General features: G+C 33.6%; 1 protein-coding gene across 2 annotated transcripts in view; it reads left to right on the top strand.

The window, feature by feature from the left end:
• Positions 1 to 16,739, top strand: part of POC1B (POC1 centriolar protein B) — a 51,352-nt gene extending 34,613 nt beyond the window's left edge. For both annotated transcript variants that reach the window (XM_082783824.1, XM_082783823.1), the window contains 2 exons: positions 12,438 to 12,620; positions 13,905 to 16,739. In XM_082783824.1, the coding sequence (XP_082639950.1) occupies positions 12,438 to 12,620; positions 13,905 to 14,009 (288 nt within the window). In that variant the 3' untranslated portion in view covers positions 14,010 to 16,739. The remainder of the gene's footprint in view (positions 1 to 12,437; positions 12,621 to 13,904) is intronic.
• The last annotated feature ends 156 nt before the right edge of the window (positions 16,740 to 16,895 follow it).

Here is a 16,895-nt window from a genome sequence, read left to right as displayed (position 1 = left end):
AAATCTATTTTTCACGTTTTGTTTTAACCCTTTCCCTTGTTTTGAGGTAATTGTAAGTTCTATTTCTCTTGTACGCATTCTGTAGTCTCTAATAACATGTAAACTTGTGCCAGAGCCTCTGTCCCAGTGGGAGTACTTAACGATTTCTGTCCTTTAGCTGGCAATCTATTCTCAGGAAGCTTATCAGAAATCAGCTCTCTAAGATATCTCTGTCAGATTCCTCTGTCAGACCCTCTTAAATCTGCAACAAGTTCAAAACTTACAAATGAGGTGTGGAGACAGGCAGACAGAAATGATAGTGTAAGCATTGTTTCCTTAGGAAAGTGGGCAAAAATGACCTTGTTATTGCTCCTAATTCTAATGCCAATAGAATTTTACTGATGCGTTCAATTATCCCAATCTGCTACATTTCATCATTTATAGTTTATAGTCATTTATATTATTCTACCACTATAAGATGTAAAAAGCAACAATACATTTTATCTGTGAAGGGTCTAACTCCCAAAGAGGAATTTGGCATTTAGGATTGGAATGCCAGCTGCTGATCTGGGATTATAGTGCTAACTGCTTTCATTTTTATCTTCACTTTAGCATCTTCTCAAGTATAGAGTGTGGTACAAAACAGGGTTATGTCTTCTTCCATATCCCACTGAGTGTGGCATCTCCACGTGCTGACTAGACCACTACCTGTCGTAACTGATAGTATATAATTGATTCCACATTGTTTAGCAATCCCATGCAGCTGAAAGCTGAGAGTATCCTCTGTAGAGATTTGTGTTAATATCATCCGCTATTATTAGAAATTATTTCCTTAAGATGCAGGGAGATATATGACAGGGAGCACCAGTGACACCATGTGTTTTCATTGAAGTATAGGAAATGGTGTATCTCCTCTATCTTGCATGAACATAACGTTCCGTAAATTCTTGCATCTTTTAGACTGCTACTGGTGATAATAAAATATCAAAGTGGTCTTCCTTTCATAACCGTTAAACTTTTATAGTATTACTACATTTTTTCCCTAAAAATAAAGAATAGTGGCTGCAACTTAGTCATCATTCCAAAACAAGAGGGCTTTAATTTAAATTCATGGTGATTCCTGACAAAATTTTTGTTCTATTGCTCAGTAAAGCACCAGACTTCAATTCTAAAGAAATGGCAAGCAGGAACAGAATAAAAGTTTCCAGTTTCAATTTGTCCTGGTCAAGCATGAGGACCAGATTTCCAGAACAGAAATTGAATAGTTTATTGAAGTATGTGTCATAAAGTGAGTCCTGTACCTGTACTTCAATTCCAAGTTTTACGTATAGTTTGGCTTTCAGTCCTGCTTGGGGAGCATAGTAAAGCTCCTGTTTTATCTGCCAGTGTGTTACTCACATTAAAAGGATGATTCTTTACACCATTAAATGTTTCTTTTTGGTGTAGATTAACTTTTGTGTCAGGACTTTGGTAGAGAAGTAATGCAAGAATAAACTTAACTGTGTAGGCCTATAAAAAGACAATTGATATTAAGTGCTGTTTAGACTGGAACAGCTCGTATCTGAATGGCACTAATACAAATATCACTCCAATAAACTTTTTTTTTTTTTTTTTTAACTCTGGATCAATAGGAAGGTGAGCAAGTTAAACAGTGATTTTGTATGTATAATTGTGTTCTCACATTTTTTCCCATTTTGAACATGGAATGCTAATTTTAATATTTTAAATGTGGCCATTCAAAGCAAACAAAAAAATAAAACATACTGCAAGTGCTAGTAATGTAGAAGCAAACATAATTAAATACAGAATGTGTGCAGAAGAATCACATGGGTGTTTAACAACTTTAAATCTGGGTGGAAATATGAATAAAATAATACATTGTGACCAGTGGAAATTAATATTTATCTTGGAGTGGTAAACCCCTTTACTTGATGTTTTCCATTTACTTTCCTAATACACACACATTCACAATTTTAAAGTTTTGCTTGTTACAGAAGGCACACCTGTGGTTTATTTTTCTTCTAAGGTAATATAAGAGTTTCTAAGGTGTTCTTATATATATATGTGTATACATATATGTCTGTGTGTATGTGCATATACATACATGTATACACACATACAAAAATGTTATAAATGTATAAAACGCATATATTTAAGTGTATGTATATGTATAGAGGAGAGACTTTATATATATACACATAAATATAAACATATATATATATATCCTTATATTCTAAAGTGGTATTTCTTTGTGCATGTATTTTACTGCCCTGTAAGATGCTATGCTTTAAAAAAAATAAAAATTGCAAATTATATTAATGTTTTCTACTTATATACTTTAAATGAAGAGCAATGTGCCAGTTCACAGTGGCCCTGTTCATCAGAACCTATTCTGTGGAAAAGATGCTATGCATTGCTGGTAACATGGTAACAGGAAGGAGTAATAAGATGTGAGAATTGGATTTGGAACACAAAGTTGTGAGTTTTCATGGACACGAGACCAGGTTGCTTCTCTTGGGCTGTAATCACCAACTGCCCTTCTACAGCTCTGTGGCAAAGGGATCCTTTAAGAATCATGAGGCAGAGCTTCCTCAAGGTGTTTACCTCATAAGATTTTGCTGCTGAAAGAGGCAGGAGTTTGTACTTTTTTCTTTTTTTTTTTTTTTCAGTTGTCAGGAAGGATAAGCTGATTACAAAGAAGCCATCTATTTGACATCACTAATAATATGAATCAGCATCTTAATCCTTAAGACATTCCCACTCAAAGAACTGAAAAAAAGGGGATAGCATTTTGTAAAGTCATTACTTTTCTTCTTCACCCTTCTTATTGGCTCAGAGTTCTGCACTTTGCTTTTCTTCCAATATGATTTGTGTAAGTGGAGAACAACCCCCTAAATTTTAGCTGACTACTTTTGTTTTTCTCAGTATAGTTTATCCATATTTATTTTAACAAAAGTCATTAACTATGTATGTGATGTTTGTGATATTAAGAACATTTGCTGAGGCAGAAATGGGAAAGTTTTATGTTGTTACTTGATTGGAATATAATCTGTATAAACTACATTTTGTCTACTCTCAATGTATTTGCATTCTGGCTTTTTAGAACTTGAATAAAAATAAAAGTCATGGGACATGCTGGTTCCAGAATAAGAGATTGTTCCATGAGAAAGTTCTAAGTGCAGACTCTATTTTGTAGGTGAGGACTGGAGTCAGTGATAAAGACCTCTTTTAATAGTATATTCCTGTGAAATTTAAGAATAACAAACGTACTTGGAGTTCAATTTTACTGAATCTGTTATCATCTCCACCTTTCCACCTGCCTTGACTGCAAATTTGGTCAGTGTGGTGTTACCATTTATCATATGCATACAGTTTAGTCACCTCCCAATGTTAATTTTTGTCACATTAAGTAGGAAGAAATGGGCTAAAATACAAATACCAAGTGACAAATGGGAGGAAGATGAATATTTAAAGTCTGGCGGCTAATGAATTCCTTGAGCAATAAAACCCACTTTCTCAGCTTATTACAGAAAGATTTTTTTTTTAACTGAATTTTGATATTAATGAACTGACAGAACTAGAGATCATACTCTTATTTCATGTAAGATGTTTATTTTTGTTTTCTTAAAGTTCCAACTGTCAGAGCCCAAAAATGGTAGAAAATTATGAAACATTTCAAGATAGCACTATTATTGGCAACCTTAATGCTTTAACTGTAATTTTTATCGTAGTTGAATTGCTTTTTAATACATCCAAGTAGAACCTATCTACCTACCAATCTTATGTGCCAACACATTTAGCATTTTAATTGGTGTTGAACAATGTGTGTATTTTGACAGAAGTTTGTAATAGGATACTGATTAAAATAAATGATATTTCAAGAGTAAAACAGACATGTCAGACAACTCCAAAGTTAACATTTCTTGCATGTTTGTGTGGAATCCTCAAAAGCTTTCTGCAGTTTCTAATTTTATTCCCTATACAGTAAACTGTAAAATTCAATTGATTTAAGTAAGAACAAAATTATGCTTGTGCTATTAAAGCAAATTTTGAAAATCCCACCTCTGAACTAAACTCAGCAGTGCTGAGCATTTTTTCTACCTGGACAAACTGGACAACTTGTCCAAAACTTCAGCCTATTAATAATGCTGAGCAATGAAATAGGTCAGTGTAGACTTTTATTTCTGTAGGTATTAATTGAAACCTAACAAAAGCACATGAATTTAACTTTTCACAAATTTTTCAAGCCGTGTTTTATCCTTATGGGAGTTTTCTGTTACATAATTGTTAAAGTATTTGCTGTCCAAATCATCTCTTATACGTCTGTAACACTTAATTAGCAAAAGCTAATAATTAATAAATTAATAAAACAGTGTTCCTTCATTACATAGTAAAATGGCTATATCCAGGAGACTTAAATTTCAAGTTGCAAAATACTGTGCATCTTTTTATCTAATAGTAGCATCTGACTCTTTGGCAAAGTCTTCAAGCAATTGTGCTGGCAGCATTGGACTTAACTTTGGACTCTAATGTGCTGGATTGCTAACTGAGTTCCTAATGCTTTTTACTCCTTGACATTTTCTTGTAAATAATATGAACTGGAGGAAATTGTTTGCTCCATAGAAGCAGGAGTAAAAACACAGTGATATCGTCAACAGCCACAGGTCAAATGCTATATTCTCCTGTTGCTATCCCTACTCTGAGCGGAAGTCAAAGCTGACAGATCTCAGTTAACAACAGAAGATTTGTCTGTGAAATCCTTCCATACGGACACTCTGCATTTCCTATCATCACTTACTGGGATGGAAGCTGGGTTTCTCTATGCAGGGAAGTTTTTTTGACATACATTCATGTCAGCATTATGCTGACATGAAGTACCCCCCCAAAAAAATCACACTGTATCACTGATACTGTTATACTGACCAAAACCATAGACAGATGTACTGCTGTGCGAACAGAAAAGAACTTTGTTGGCTTTACATATAGCTTGAAATAAGGTTGTATGGATATACATGTGTGTATTATGCTTTTATATATTTATACGTGTATATATACACTTATATACGAGTTGGCAGAAAGATATGTGGTATCATTATATGCTTCTATACTATGGGCTCTGATAATATAATATGTACATGTGTGTGTGTGTATAGATGAAGAGAGGCCATGCAACACAGACTGCTCTATTCTGGTTCCGCAACAACCTCCCACTCTTGTGAAGCACCAGCCCCTTGTCTGTTGAGACTGGAGCACAAGGACTGCAGTTTTTCTCAGCTTTCTGCAGGGTTTAGGAGAAGGTTATACATATCCTTCAATTCTTTTTGTCCTGGTACAATCTGTCTTTAAGGATTTTCTCTTCAGTAATCTTTTGCTTGTTCTTACTGAGAGGTGGCGTTGAAGATAAATGTGTGCTCTTTTAGCTCGTCTCATTTAAATACAGTGTAACTTGGTAAAGATTTGCCCCAACAGGTTAAGTAGAACAGACAGTTATCTAAGAGAAATCAATTACATATTGTAAAGTATTTTACATAGCTTGAGAAATTAAAGTTAAGAAAAATTACTGTGGTTTGGGTTTCTTAGGATTAAGTGTGTCTTCAAGTGGCGAAATTCCTTCACTTGGATTTGTTGAACAGTCTCTTTTTATTGTAAATTCTTTTTGAACAATTCCAATTAATATAATAGACGACTTTGCCAGCCATTTGAATGAGATGGATGAAGTGCTAGCACACATTCTTTAAGACTCTGCTCAATAAATCATACTGTTACCACCTATTGTTTCCTTATAAAGTTCAGTTAAATTCATTTAGCTAGCTGTTGGTCTAAAGCAGAGACTTTCAGTTAGTTTCTTAAGTAGAAGGAAGATACGGGAAGAAGTCATGAGCAGACAATCCAGAAGCACAGCTATGATTTCTCTGAGTAAATGTGATGAAGATGCTGTGCTCTCACTCACACTAAGGCAGGTAACCCTGCCTCCTTCCCTCCATGGATTTGTTGCCTTCTGTGACACCCCCAGTCTACTAAACCAAGTATAGGAAGTTTAATCACATGCTACATAGAAAGTCCTAGTTTTGTTTGTTTTGATCTGGTTTTATTCATTAGTATTTGTAGTATCAAATATAGCAGAATATTCTATTTATAGTGTTAGAAAGGAGGTCTTGTCCATATAGGGTTATTCATCTGACTTCATTATTTCATTTCTAATATCTATTTCATGTTCCCAGTTTCTGCTACAAGTATTCCTCCTGCCCTCCAATTTTTCCCTGCCCTAGTATGGATAAGAAGTTCATGCAGAGTATTTAATATTTTTATTAGCACTCTATATGGGTAAAAACAAGTCTTGAAACTTTAGCACTGATTGTAGCTATAAGATGTTCCCTTAGATGTGCACATACATAGTCCAAAGTAATTTGCTTAATTAAAAAAGGCTATTTTATTTTGCAGTTGTGATTAGGGGGAATGTTTCTGTGGTTTCACATTATTTGTCCTCAGTTTTACAAAGCTTCCTGCTGAAGGTGAAGATACACTGAAGATCATTTATTACCCTCCTTTACCTTTATGCCATAGGGTACATATTATTTTCAGTCCCTGTGGTGTAAGTATTTTTATCATCTATAAAAGTGTTTGAATATGGTCTTCCTGAACTGTTATGTTTAGAATTGACTTCCTGGTAGGGAGTTTCTCGCCTTTGGAAATTGAACTTTTAATGATTTCTGTCTCTAGTTTGTGTAGGATGTTCATTACTTCTTTTTGTTTTTCAGCAGTACTCCTTGCTTTGCTGGGGGAAAACCTCAGTTTAGAAGAAAGGCCGTGGTTTACTTAGACCATGCTTAATGGGTCATGGTTCTCTTATTTCTTTGCAAACTGCATAGCTACAGTACTGAGGTACTCTGAGTATTTCATTTTAAGGGTTTAGTTTATCCAAATCCAGAGGAAGCAGGGCATAACTATTCAGTTTTCAGTTTGTTGGATCAGACTCTGACTGTGCAGGGAACTGTTGACATTAGAAATTAACATCAGTAGCAGAAAACGAGCAAACTCAGAAAATTACTTTTTGTGTCCTTATGTAAAGCTTAGGTATTACTGCTAATCTAAGAGTTTAGAAAAATCTTGGAGAAATATGACTTGTTTCTAGCTGTATGTACCCAAATATTTATGGACTCTGTGATTTTTCTGTTAGGCAATTTTATTTAATTTTTATATTTCTTAAAGAAAACAACCCTTGGTTTTGGTTCTTTTTCCATGTTCTCTTGACAAGAAAGGAATATGGAACAAATTGTTGTGTTCTAGGTTCTATACACGTGGAGTTGCAAAATATTCAGTACACTGGATGTGCATAGTTGTTCAGTGTTTTCTCAGACAAGCAGTAATGGCAAATAAAACTTATGGGAAAAAGCTGGCGCAGCAAAACAACATAGCCAGTTTCTCTATAAGTATTTGAAAGAATACTTGTAAAGTACAATATCATTTCTTATCATAAAACTCTCTATTCAGATGTGCTTGTGAACAGAAATGTTTAGTATTGTATGCTATCACAGCAATGCTAAATTTAACATACCTGTAAGAAAATATAAAATAAATCTTATTAATCAGATCATAGCTAAAAGGGCATCAGGATTTCAGCATCAGGATTTCACTTAATTTTGCACTTGTATTTTTATAAACAACTTAGCAGTTAGCTTTTATTGTACTGTATTGACCTCTTGACCTCTATAAATTCAGCTGGCTTCAAAATGACTACATTATTTGCACAACTAAGAAACTGCTGTCAGTGAAAATGTGTGTTTTGCTAAGGACTAGTGTTGCTTGGTATGTTGGCTGTGTGTTTGTATCCTAATACCACTGACAATCATGACTGGGTTTTACCTTAAAGTATATAATATCATCCGTGATAACACTTGTGGGAGAGAGGAGACTGAATATTTCCTTCTCAGACTGGATGAGAGGCATTTACAATATGTATTTTCAATTCAAATGTTTAGGTTCTTTTAGCTTGGACATTCTTTTAAGAACTAGAGAAGACTAAGATGTATAAGAAACTCTGAAAGACTGAACGAAATGTGAAATTCTGCATTTTAAGTTGTTATGAAAGTGTTCTGCTCAAACTAAAGTGTTTGCTTGAACTATTTAAAGACATACTGCATAGTTTGTATATTATCGCTTGAATGCAAAACTTCAATGAAAGTTTGCAAATAAAATATATCAGAAACAACTTTATCAGATAACAAGAGGCAGAAAACTGCACTTTGGCACATGGCAATTTTTTGCCATGCATAATGCAGATTCATGTGCATGCGAGAGAAGAGAGGAAATGAAGAGTACTGTCATCAGCTGAAAGTACAAGGAAGTTTCCTGCAACAGAAACTGATAAAACAGATTGTGATTTAGCATAAGCAGTGTTAGCCTAACAGATCAGAGAACTCTATTTTATGTGAATCATTTATTCATTGGAAAAAATAATTTCAAAAGAGTAGAAACTATCTGTGTATAATTATGACCAACAGAGAGAGAGAGAGAGATCCCCCAAATGGTTGAATTTAGCATATCTACAGTGAAACATTTTACTTTGAGGGTGGGTTCACAAGATGGAGGAAAAAACAGTGATAACAATAGTATCTAGTACAATAGTGTAGTACTTCTCTTAAGAAACTTTCCATGATTTAAAAAATAAAAAACACAGGAAGTCAAGGTCTGGTAAGATGGGAGACTACACTGTTTTGTCTTTGCTTGTTGGTCTGTTTGAGCTTAATGCCCTACTTATGACTAATTGTTTGTAGTTGTTTTAATCGCAGTATCAGAAATGTTTTAGTATTAGCAGGCAAATGTACCATGTGTTCAAAATTTAAAGGATTATTTTGAAAAAGCATACCATGCCAAATTGTTGTGAGTCATTAGGAAGCTTACCAATGTCACTTTTTCATATAAGCCCATCTTAATTATAAGATCATTAGGATATTCATTTGGAAGCAGTTGTGTATATTTTCTGAATTCAAAGCTCTTAGAAGATTGAAGACTAATGATTTTCAGTTGAGTGACATAGACTTGAATTTTTTCATATTTTTTCCTTTAGGGAACTTGGTTCTCTATAAATAGAACAGTTCAGGCATCTTGATAAATGGATGCATTTTACTCAAATTCTATTCTTACACATCACGAAGTGAAGGGAGATCGGGACACAGTGTTTGTTTCTGTCTGATCTGTGAACGTCTCATGGGAAAACATTTGGGATTATGCAGAGGTGATAGGGTTATGTGTAAGGATTTTTCACAAATTGATTAAGTACCACCCACAGAGTTTTGGGCAATTTTGCTTGACAGAAAACAAAGATGAGCAATTATGGTTTGTTGTTTATGACATCATTTATAAGCTAAATTTAATTTTCTATTGAACATCCGCTTGGTAATGTCATGGTAATAACTTCCTGTTGATTAATTAAATCCGCTCCTTCTCCTCCTTGTTTGTAACTCACATGAAGTTGCCCAAATGTGACTATTTTATTACTAACGGGCTGTGGATGAAAATGCTGTACACATTTAAATTTTCTTTTTAGTTTGCTCAGAAGTAACAATTTGAAATTGTTGCCTTATTCAAATTTATTCCCTCAAAATAAGCTACATCTCTGATGTCTTCCAGAATGGCTATTTTTTTTTAGTTATGAGGCATTTTTACAATATTGCTGGCAATATACGAAATTATTGTTTATGAATTGGTAATATTTAAAGTACTTTAGAAAGGGGCTAATTTGAAGGAAAGGGAACACCTAATTCTTGAAACAATTTTAGTAAATTAGAATGTTGAATAGTTCTTTATGTTCTTTATGATCTTTAAAAATGTTCTTTAAAAACTTTTATATAAAAAGGTTATACCAAATGAACTGATAGGTATCAAAAAGTAAAGGAAGTTATTGAGACTAGCGTCACCAGTCTACAACCAGGTTTTGACATGAGTGTTGCATTAGATTTCAGCAGCTCTGTCCCCTTCACTGAGCTGGAGATAAATTTGATTAACAGAAAAGGTTTAAGTGTCAACCAGAAACCTCCTGAATATAACAACTTAGTTGATGCCTGCCAGCATTTAAAAATCTCTACAAATTCCCAGAATATGATAAAAGTATCAACCATTTTGTCACAACTTAAGTAAGATGAACATTTGAAGCCATTTTATTTCTTTTCTCTCCTACTGATTTTGGAAGTTCAATTATTTGTTTATCTGTATTTGATCCTTTTAGGTCTGACAGACACTGAGGCCTTTGCTTTATTCATATAAGCACTTCCATATCACTTTGTCCATGTATGCCTCTGAGTTCATATAATAGAAGAATCACAATTTCTTGTCTAATTCACTAAATTACAAGAAGGTTTTTCTGGTACTGTGACTTGGCAATGTTGGTGGCAATTACTGAGCTATAAAGCATTATTCACAACCTATTTGTCTGGTACATTGAATTTTGGATTGGTTTTACTGTAGGAAAGAATGTTTGGTGAGATTTTCAGTAGCTTAGTGTTTGCTCTGTTTATCTGAATTGACAACTTTCCTTCTTGGCTTGGAAGAATCCATTTAGGTTGGCTTTAATAGCAAAATTTGTCATCAGTTTGTGGGAGCTTAAATGAAATCTCTATTTTCTGCCTGAAGTATATCTGGCTTTTTTGAAAAGAACCTGAGAAACACATTTCAGAGTAGAGCTGTTTTTAGAAGAACATGTCAATGTCTAATAACCTCAGATTGTTTTGCTCTCCTTCTGCATTAATTTAAACTAATTGTAAATCTTAATACTTTAAATCACAGCATTTTTTAAAATTTGACTTGCTAGTAAAAAGAAAAGCCCTGCTAGACAGACGGTGGATGTAACTTGTCTCAGTTCTCACTCTCATTGATGTAAGTGGCACAACCCCAGCACTCAGGGAAAAAAGATTTTGGAGAATCAGCATGTTGAGTCCAGAGAACAGAGCGTGTAGCTAGTCAGGACTGCAGGATGGCACTGAAGATACAGAAATAGTATTGTGGATAGCGCAGTGGTATAAGTTCCTGATAATATTGGTGTCATTTAGAATTACTTATATTAAAACCATAATATTATCATATTTCATACATCAGTCTGTGATCCTACCTGATTCATAGGCAGGATCTACTACAGAGAAAATTTTCTTGACAGAGAATTGTCTAACTTGTTTCTAAATCCCTCCTGTCCCTGCCTCGGTGACTCATCAACATGCGTTGGTAATCTTATAAAGGTTTGCCACTAATTCTGCCTAGCAGTTTATCTTCTACAAGATTATTATAAAGAATTAGAAGAACGTTTTTTTAATGGCTCACACTGGTTTTAAGACTTGCATTTGAAAAATCTATTCAGCTCTACAACATAAATATTTTGGGTACGTTGTAAAGAGTGTGTATTTTAAATACATCAGAAAAGACTAAAACATCCTCTTTTCACTGCTAATGGATACTTTCATCAGCTGTAAAGACATTTCAGAGAAACTGTAAAACTGTAACCACTTATTTTGTAATGGTTGCAGGTATTGCAATTATAATTACAGATAATAAAATTGGATTGCCTCAAGTTTATTTCAGTTTTGGTTTATTTTTATACTGTCTAAAGCTAGAAGAAGTTTTCAGAGAAATCACAAAAAAAAACAATAATAAATCAGGTAAAGTTGTTGTGAAGAACCGTATAGTGAATTAGTGATGATTTAACCTGTCCTGACTCAAAAGTGCTTTTAAGAACTTCAAGGCACAAATAAGAACTGAAGTGATTGGGAAGATCATGCTCTTTCACTTACCTTGAAGCAATGTTTATACATCAAAGTTATTTCTCTCTTAACTTGGCATTGTGTGTGTCTTCTCTATGTTGTTTTCTCCTCCTATTTCCTGAAGGAATCAGTTTCTCAAAAAGTAATGCAACTGAGTGAACAACTAAAAATTACTTATTAAAAGCTACTTATTTTTTATTACTATAAAAGTGCAAGATAACTCATATTAAAAAAAAAAAAAGTTTTATACTATGAATTTGGTCATATAAGGGTTTTTCATCCATATGACTGCTGTGAATGAATTTGTTTGTAAACTAGAGCCATCTTTGTAAAGAAAACTCCAGTCACCAATAGTATTTATTTGAAGTTTAATTCAATTTCTTGTATTAAAGCGTCTAGTTCCTCAGTCATGTACCTGAAACTTGCTCAAGTTGAAATTGTTCATAAAGACTGCTGAGATTTTTCAGTACACTTTGTATGCTTATTGCCTCATTCATCACGGCTGAAATTCCCTCTTAGGTCAGAAGGAATTGAAGTGTTATGAATTGGACCTGGTACAAGAAGCAAATCTGAAGACCCTTGTGTGTGTATACATGTGTAAAGATTTTTTTAAAAAATTAAAAACAGATCTTTCTGCCTGTTTTCTTGTCTGGTTTTTATTAAATGAAAGCAAGGGCAACTGAATCTTCAAATGGTGTATCTGTATTATAGGATGATGTCAGCCACGAAGATTTGCAGTATCCCCCTGCTTCAGTCTTGGCAACAAGTTCAAAGAGGAAGTCAGAGGATGAGAGTGAATCAGCTATGCATAATGTGGACAAGCAAATAGACATCTCCCCATCTCTGGGTAATGCTTTGGAGAACATTGTGGAACAGCTGGATGTTTTGACTCTAGTAAGTATGCAATAACAGAAAACACTTCCAGTGGAAAATGATAATGTCAGTGGTAAAAAAAAATAAAATCCAGGAACCATGCTCATAAGTCAGAATATTAAAGTCTATTGAGTTATTTTGGATAATTATATAGTCAAATGACTCTTGTTTTTTTTTGCCCTTCAGCAGATACTGATTGCATGTATTGTGTTCCCTAAAGTGAAAGCTTCCTGCTGCATAATCATAAACATTATTGTTGTGTTTTTAACTCTGGAGGAAACGAGTCACTATTTTTCAATAGCAAGATCTAGTGTGGATTTACCAGAAGCCAGTTGTTGAGTTGACATTGTCAGATTCTGGCTTGAACAGTCATGCATTAGCAGGGGATGAACAAAGTAAATTGTCAATGCACCGTTAAATCCTTTTTCAAACCCAGTGCTCAAGGTATTGGCTTAGGTAGGAATCTATGCAGTGGAATAATTCCAAGTGTCAGTGAAACAGCACAAATATTAGTCTCAGTCAGTGACTGAGTCACTTGCTTGCAAATGCTTAATACTTCTTTTTAAATAATCCAAATTAAGCCAATTTATATATTAAAACACTATTTTATAGTCTAGAATATATTAACATTAATCATTAAAGGGGAGTGGCTAAGATTTTTCTGCATTCTTCTGCAATATATATGTTAACCTACGTAATAAGTTTTGGAAAGTAGAGAGTCAAGTCATCATTGAAAATTCTTTGTGAAGTAAGTTGGATTGAAAAGAAACTCTTAGAATATGTCCAGGAACCTACCTTTCTTGAGGAAGATAGTCTCTTGGAGAAAGCCTTTTGTAATTTTTGTATTTATATGCTTTTATGTTTTTATTTACTTTTATATGCTTTTTATAATTTTTCATGCTTTTTTTGATATCTTAGAAGGGTTTTCTTAGTTTTTTGGAAGACATCATTTGGGGCCACCATTTATGTCTGTTTTTATATTGAAATATGGATGCAACTTCCATGTAGTATTTCTGAGTAATTTATACATACATACATACATATACAGAGTCACAGGGAAAATATTTTGTAAAAACAATTTAAAACTTTTAGATAGTCTTCGTAGATACAAATCCATCATTTATAAATATGATTGTAAATAGTGGAATAGCTAAGGCACAGCCACATTAGACTATTTTTCTTGTTGAGTTAAAATTATTTTTCTTATGTTACTGCGTTGCACACTTCTATAATACTGCTTGAGTAATATTAAAAATACTGCGTGAGTAATATTAAAAAAAAACTGCTACTGTTCTCTTCATGCAGACAATTTCAATCCTGGAACAACGGCTGACTTTGACTGAAGATAAACTGAAAGAATGCTTAGAAAATCAGCAAAAAATTTTACTTCAGGGAAGACAGGAAGAATAAAAGATGAAAATGAACTGTATTGATGAGTATGTTTTTTATATTCACAAGGAAACAATAAATGTTGCTTCATTGGATTTCACTATAATTGGGAAAAAAAATCCTTTTCTAACTATTGATCTAAAAAAAATGAAAAAATATGTATGACATTTTAAACATTAGTATCAAGCAGATAGTCTGGTTATACATTTAATAAAGCGTAGCCCAGATGAAATTAATATTTTGTAAAATCATTCCCAATGAAAGTTACATGATTCTTATTTCAACCCAGTAAAATCTTTAACTAAAACTAAACAACAAGCTATATCTTTTTAGATAAACAGCAATCACTGTGGAAGTGCACTATGCAGGTTTTTCAGCTCAGGTAAGGGCTATGAAAATAAAACTCTGTACCAAGGCAATATTACTCTAGCACCTAAATTAAATTCAGCCTAATTAGCCCTGACTGCTTAAATGCCAGAGGTTTTCTTCTTCCCTTACGTACTGTCAAATATTTTACCAAAAACTCGTAACATTTACTGCTCATATTCTAAATATTTTAGTGATGATTGTGAGAAGATTTAGTGTAATAACTTTTAGTTAAAAATATGAAAATGAAGTCACTTAAGCTTTGAAACAATAAGGGGATCTGTGTGAATTCAGCTGCAAGACATGCAGTTGAGCACTTCCACCAGAATTCAGTTTTTATATTTAGAAGGTACATTTCTGAGGAATTTCTGAACCAAACACATAATGATGCAAAGTTTATATCAGAAATATAAAAGATCCTCATCCTCCAGGGGCTTCCACAGGTGCTCAAATTTCACATGCTATGAATTCCCCCCATAGCTTAATGCATTACAAATTAAGTTACAAATCTGTAAAGATGTCGTGTGATTCAGTTTGCAAAGTATAATGAATTTTGGTTTTATTTGTAATAAAAATGTGTTTTTTAGAATGATATATTTGTCTTTCTAAATTTTCAATTTAAAATTTTCTAAATATTGTCATATTGTCCTTTAAAAGAGAACATCTCTGCTTCTTTATGTCTCCCTATTTATTTTTAATGGCAATTGCAGAATATCTCTTGTATATCCACAATCACAAGTAGATAGTCATCTCTTTCTGCAACTTCCCATTTTGTATGTTGAAAAATAGGACACTTGAAATGGGGGGAGCATTTTAATCCAATTCTCCAACTGACTGTATATAGATAAAGCCCATTTCTCAGGCTGAGCCTCATTAACATCAACAGAGTTCAGCTTAAGTACAGGAGTGCTGTGCAAATGCCATTGCAGGTGGAGCTAAAGTAACTAGCAGTCAAATGTTCTTTTATAACTTTTCGTTTTCTCTTATAGTAATTGCCTTTGGGTAGCCAGAAATCACCTCAGTTGATTAGTAAGCCCTGAATTTGAAAACACCAAGTGCTGTTTATTTTCAGCTCAATCTTAAGTAGTGCTGTTTATTGAGAAGAAACAGCCTCTTAGAAGTTTTTCAGATATAACTATTTCTATGTAACATCCTAGGCACAGATTAATTTTTTGTTTTTTATTTTTTGTGTGAAAAGATGGCCTTACATATTCAATTGTGTACAGCCTGACCTTTGATTATGCAATTTTTTATAATGCTATATAATGCATACTTATGTAAATACTGCCTTTTAGATCAGATGTACTTTGTGTTTTGCATTTGGAAATACTCTTGTGGTCTTGGCCTTTTCTTAGTTTCATTAGAGGACACAAAACCATGTAGCTATTAAAAACTCAGGCTTATTTCTTGTTTTCTTTGTACTACTTATATATGGACTATACTTTTTTGTTGTTGTTCAGCTTTTCAGAATTATTTATCAGCAATATTCAGAAATATATTTTTAAAAAATCTTTATTTTTTAATAAAATCTCTGCTGATGTCTTTCTCTTTGCCTTAGCTACAGTTACTAATTCTTCTTCCTTTTCAGTACCTACTTATCAAGAGCATTTAATACTTAATGCAATTTTTTCCTCTGTTGTTTGTGAACCTGGTCAACTAGCATAACACTTCCAAATTAAGGTATGTTCTTGTCATTTGATCAGGTAGTCTGTTGACAGTGAAACTCTCAGCATGCATGACACCTGGCATGTCTGTATAATTAGAGGTGGTGGTTTGACAAAGTGTTTTGGAAAACTAGTTCCTGGAGGCAAATGTAACTGAATAACTCCCAATCTTTGGGGGTTTGCTGTTTATTGCTTTTATGCTTGTAAGATAATAATTCAGTGTTTCATTGTCATAATCATGAGAAACAAACTGTAGGCTTAAATTCTGATTAAACTTATCGTCTGTCTAGAAAAACTGGGGTAGATTAAGTTTGTCTAGCCATTTTGGGATTGCCTGAGTAAATCCCTGTAGCGTGAGGGATTCCAGAAATACAAATTGCCATCTTTATTTATAAATAAATATGCTGTACTATTTTTAAGGTAATTTTTTTTTCTTCTTCTTTTTTTTTTTTTTCCTTCCTAGAAGTCTTATTACAGGGTTGCTGAGTTATTTTAATTGCCATATCACAGCAAAAAAACACTGAACAAGGGTAGCTGGGATCAGAATGTGTTTCCAAGGACATAGCTTTATGTAAACTGTTTACGCTGTAAGACTTGTAAAAATCTGAAATTCTGTACTCTCTGCCCCAAACAATTAATGAATATGTATGTTCACATTGGATCCAGGAACAGTATGTTTTTGTCAGAGTGCCCCCTCAGGGACTTTTGCACGCTTCAGATGCATAATACAATTGAAGCCGTTTCTTTGTGAGAAAATAGGTTAATGACTTGCCAAAAGGCAGATGTTAATTGGAAAAAGTGCAGACAAGTCCTTTTCTTTACAATGTATATGGATTGCATTTGTTATGACTTGCATCCAAGAACAGGTGCAATTTCA

Source organism: Aythya marila, assembly GCF_965140915.1.
Source record: "Aythya marila genome assembly, chromosome: 1".
Lineage (NCBI taxonomy): Eukaryota > Metazoa > Chordata > Aves > Anseriformes > Anatidae > Aythya > Aythya marila.
Note: the sequence above shows the minus strand (reverse complement) of the source record. Positions and strands in the feature narration are given on the sequence as shown.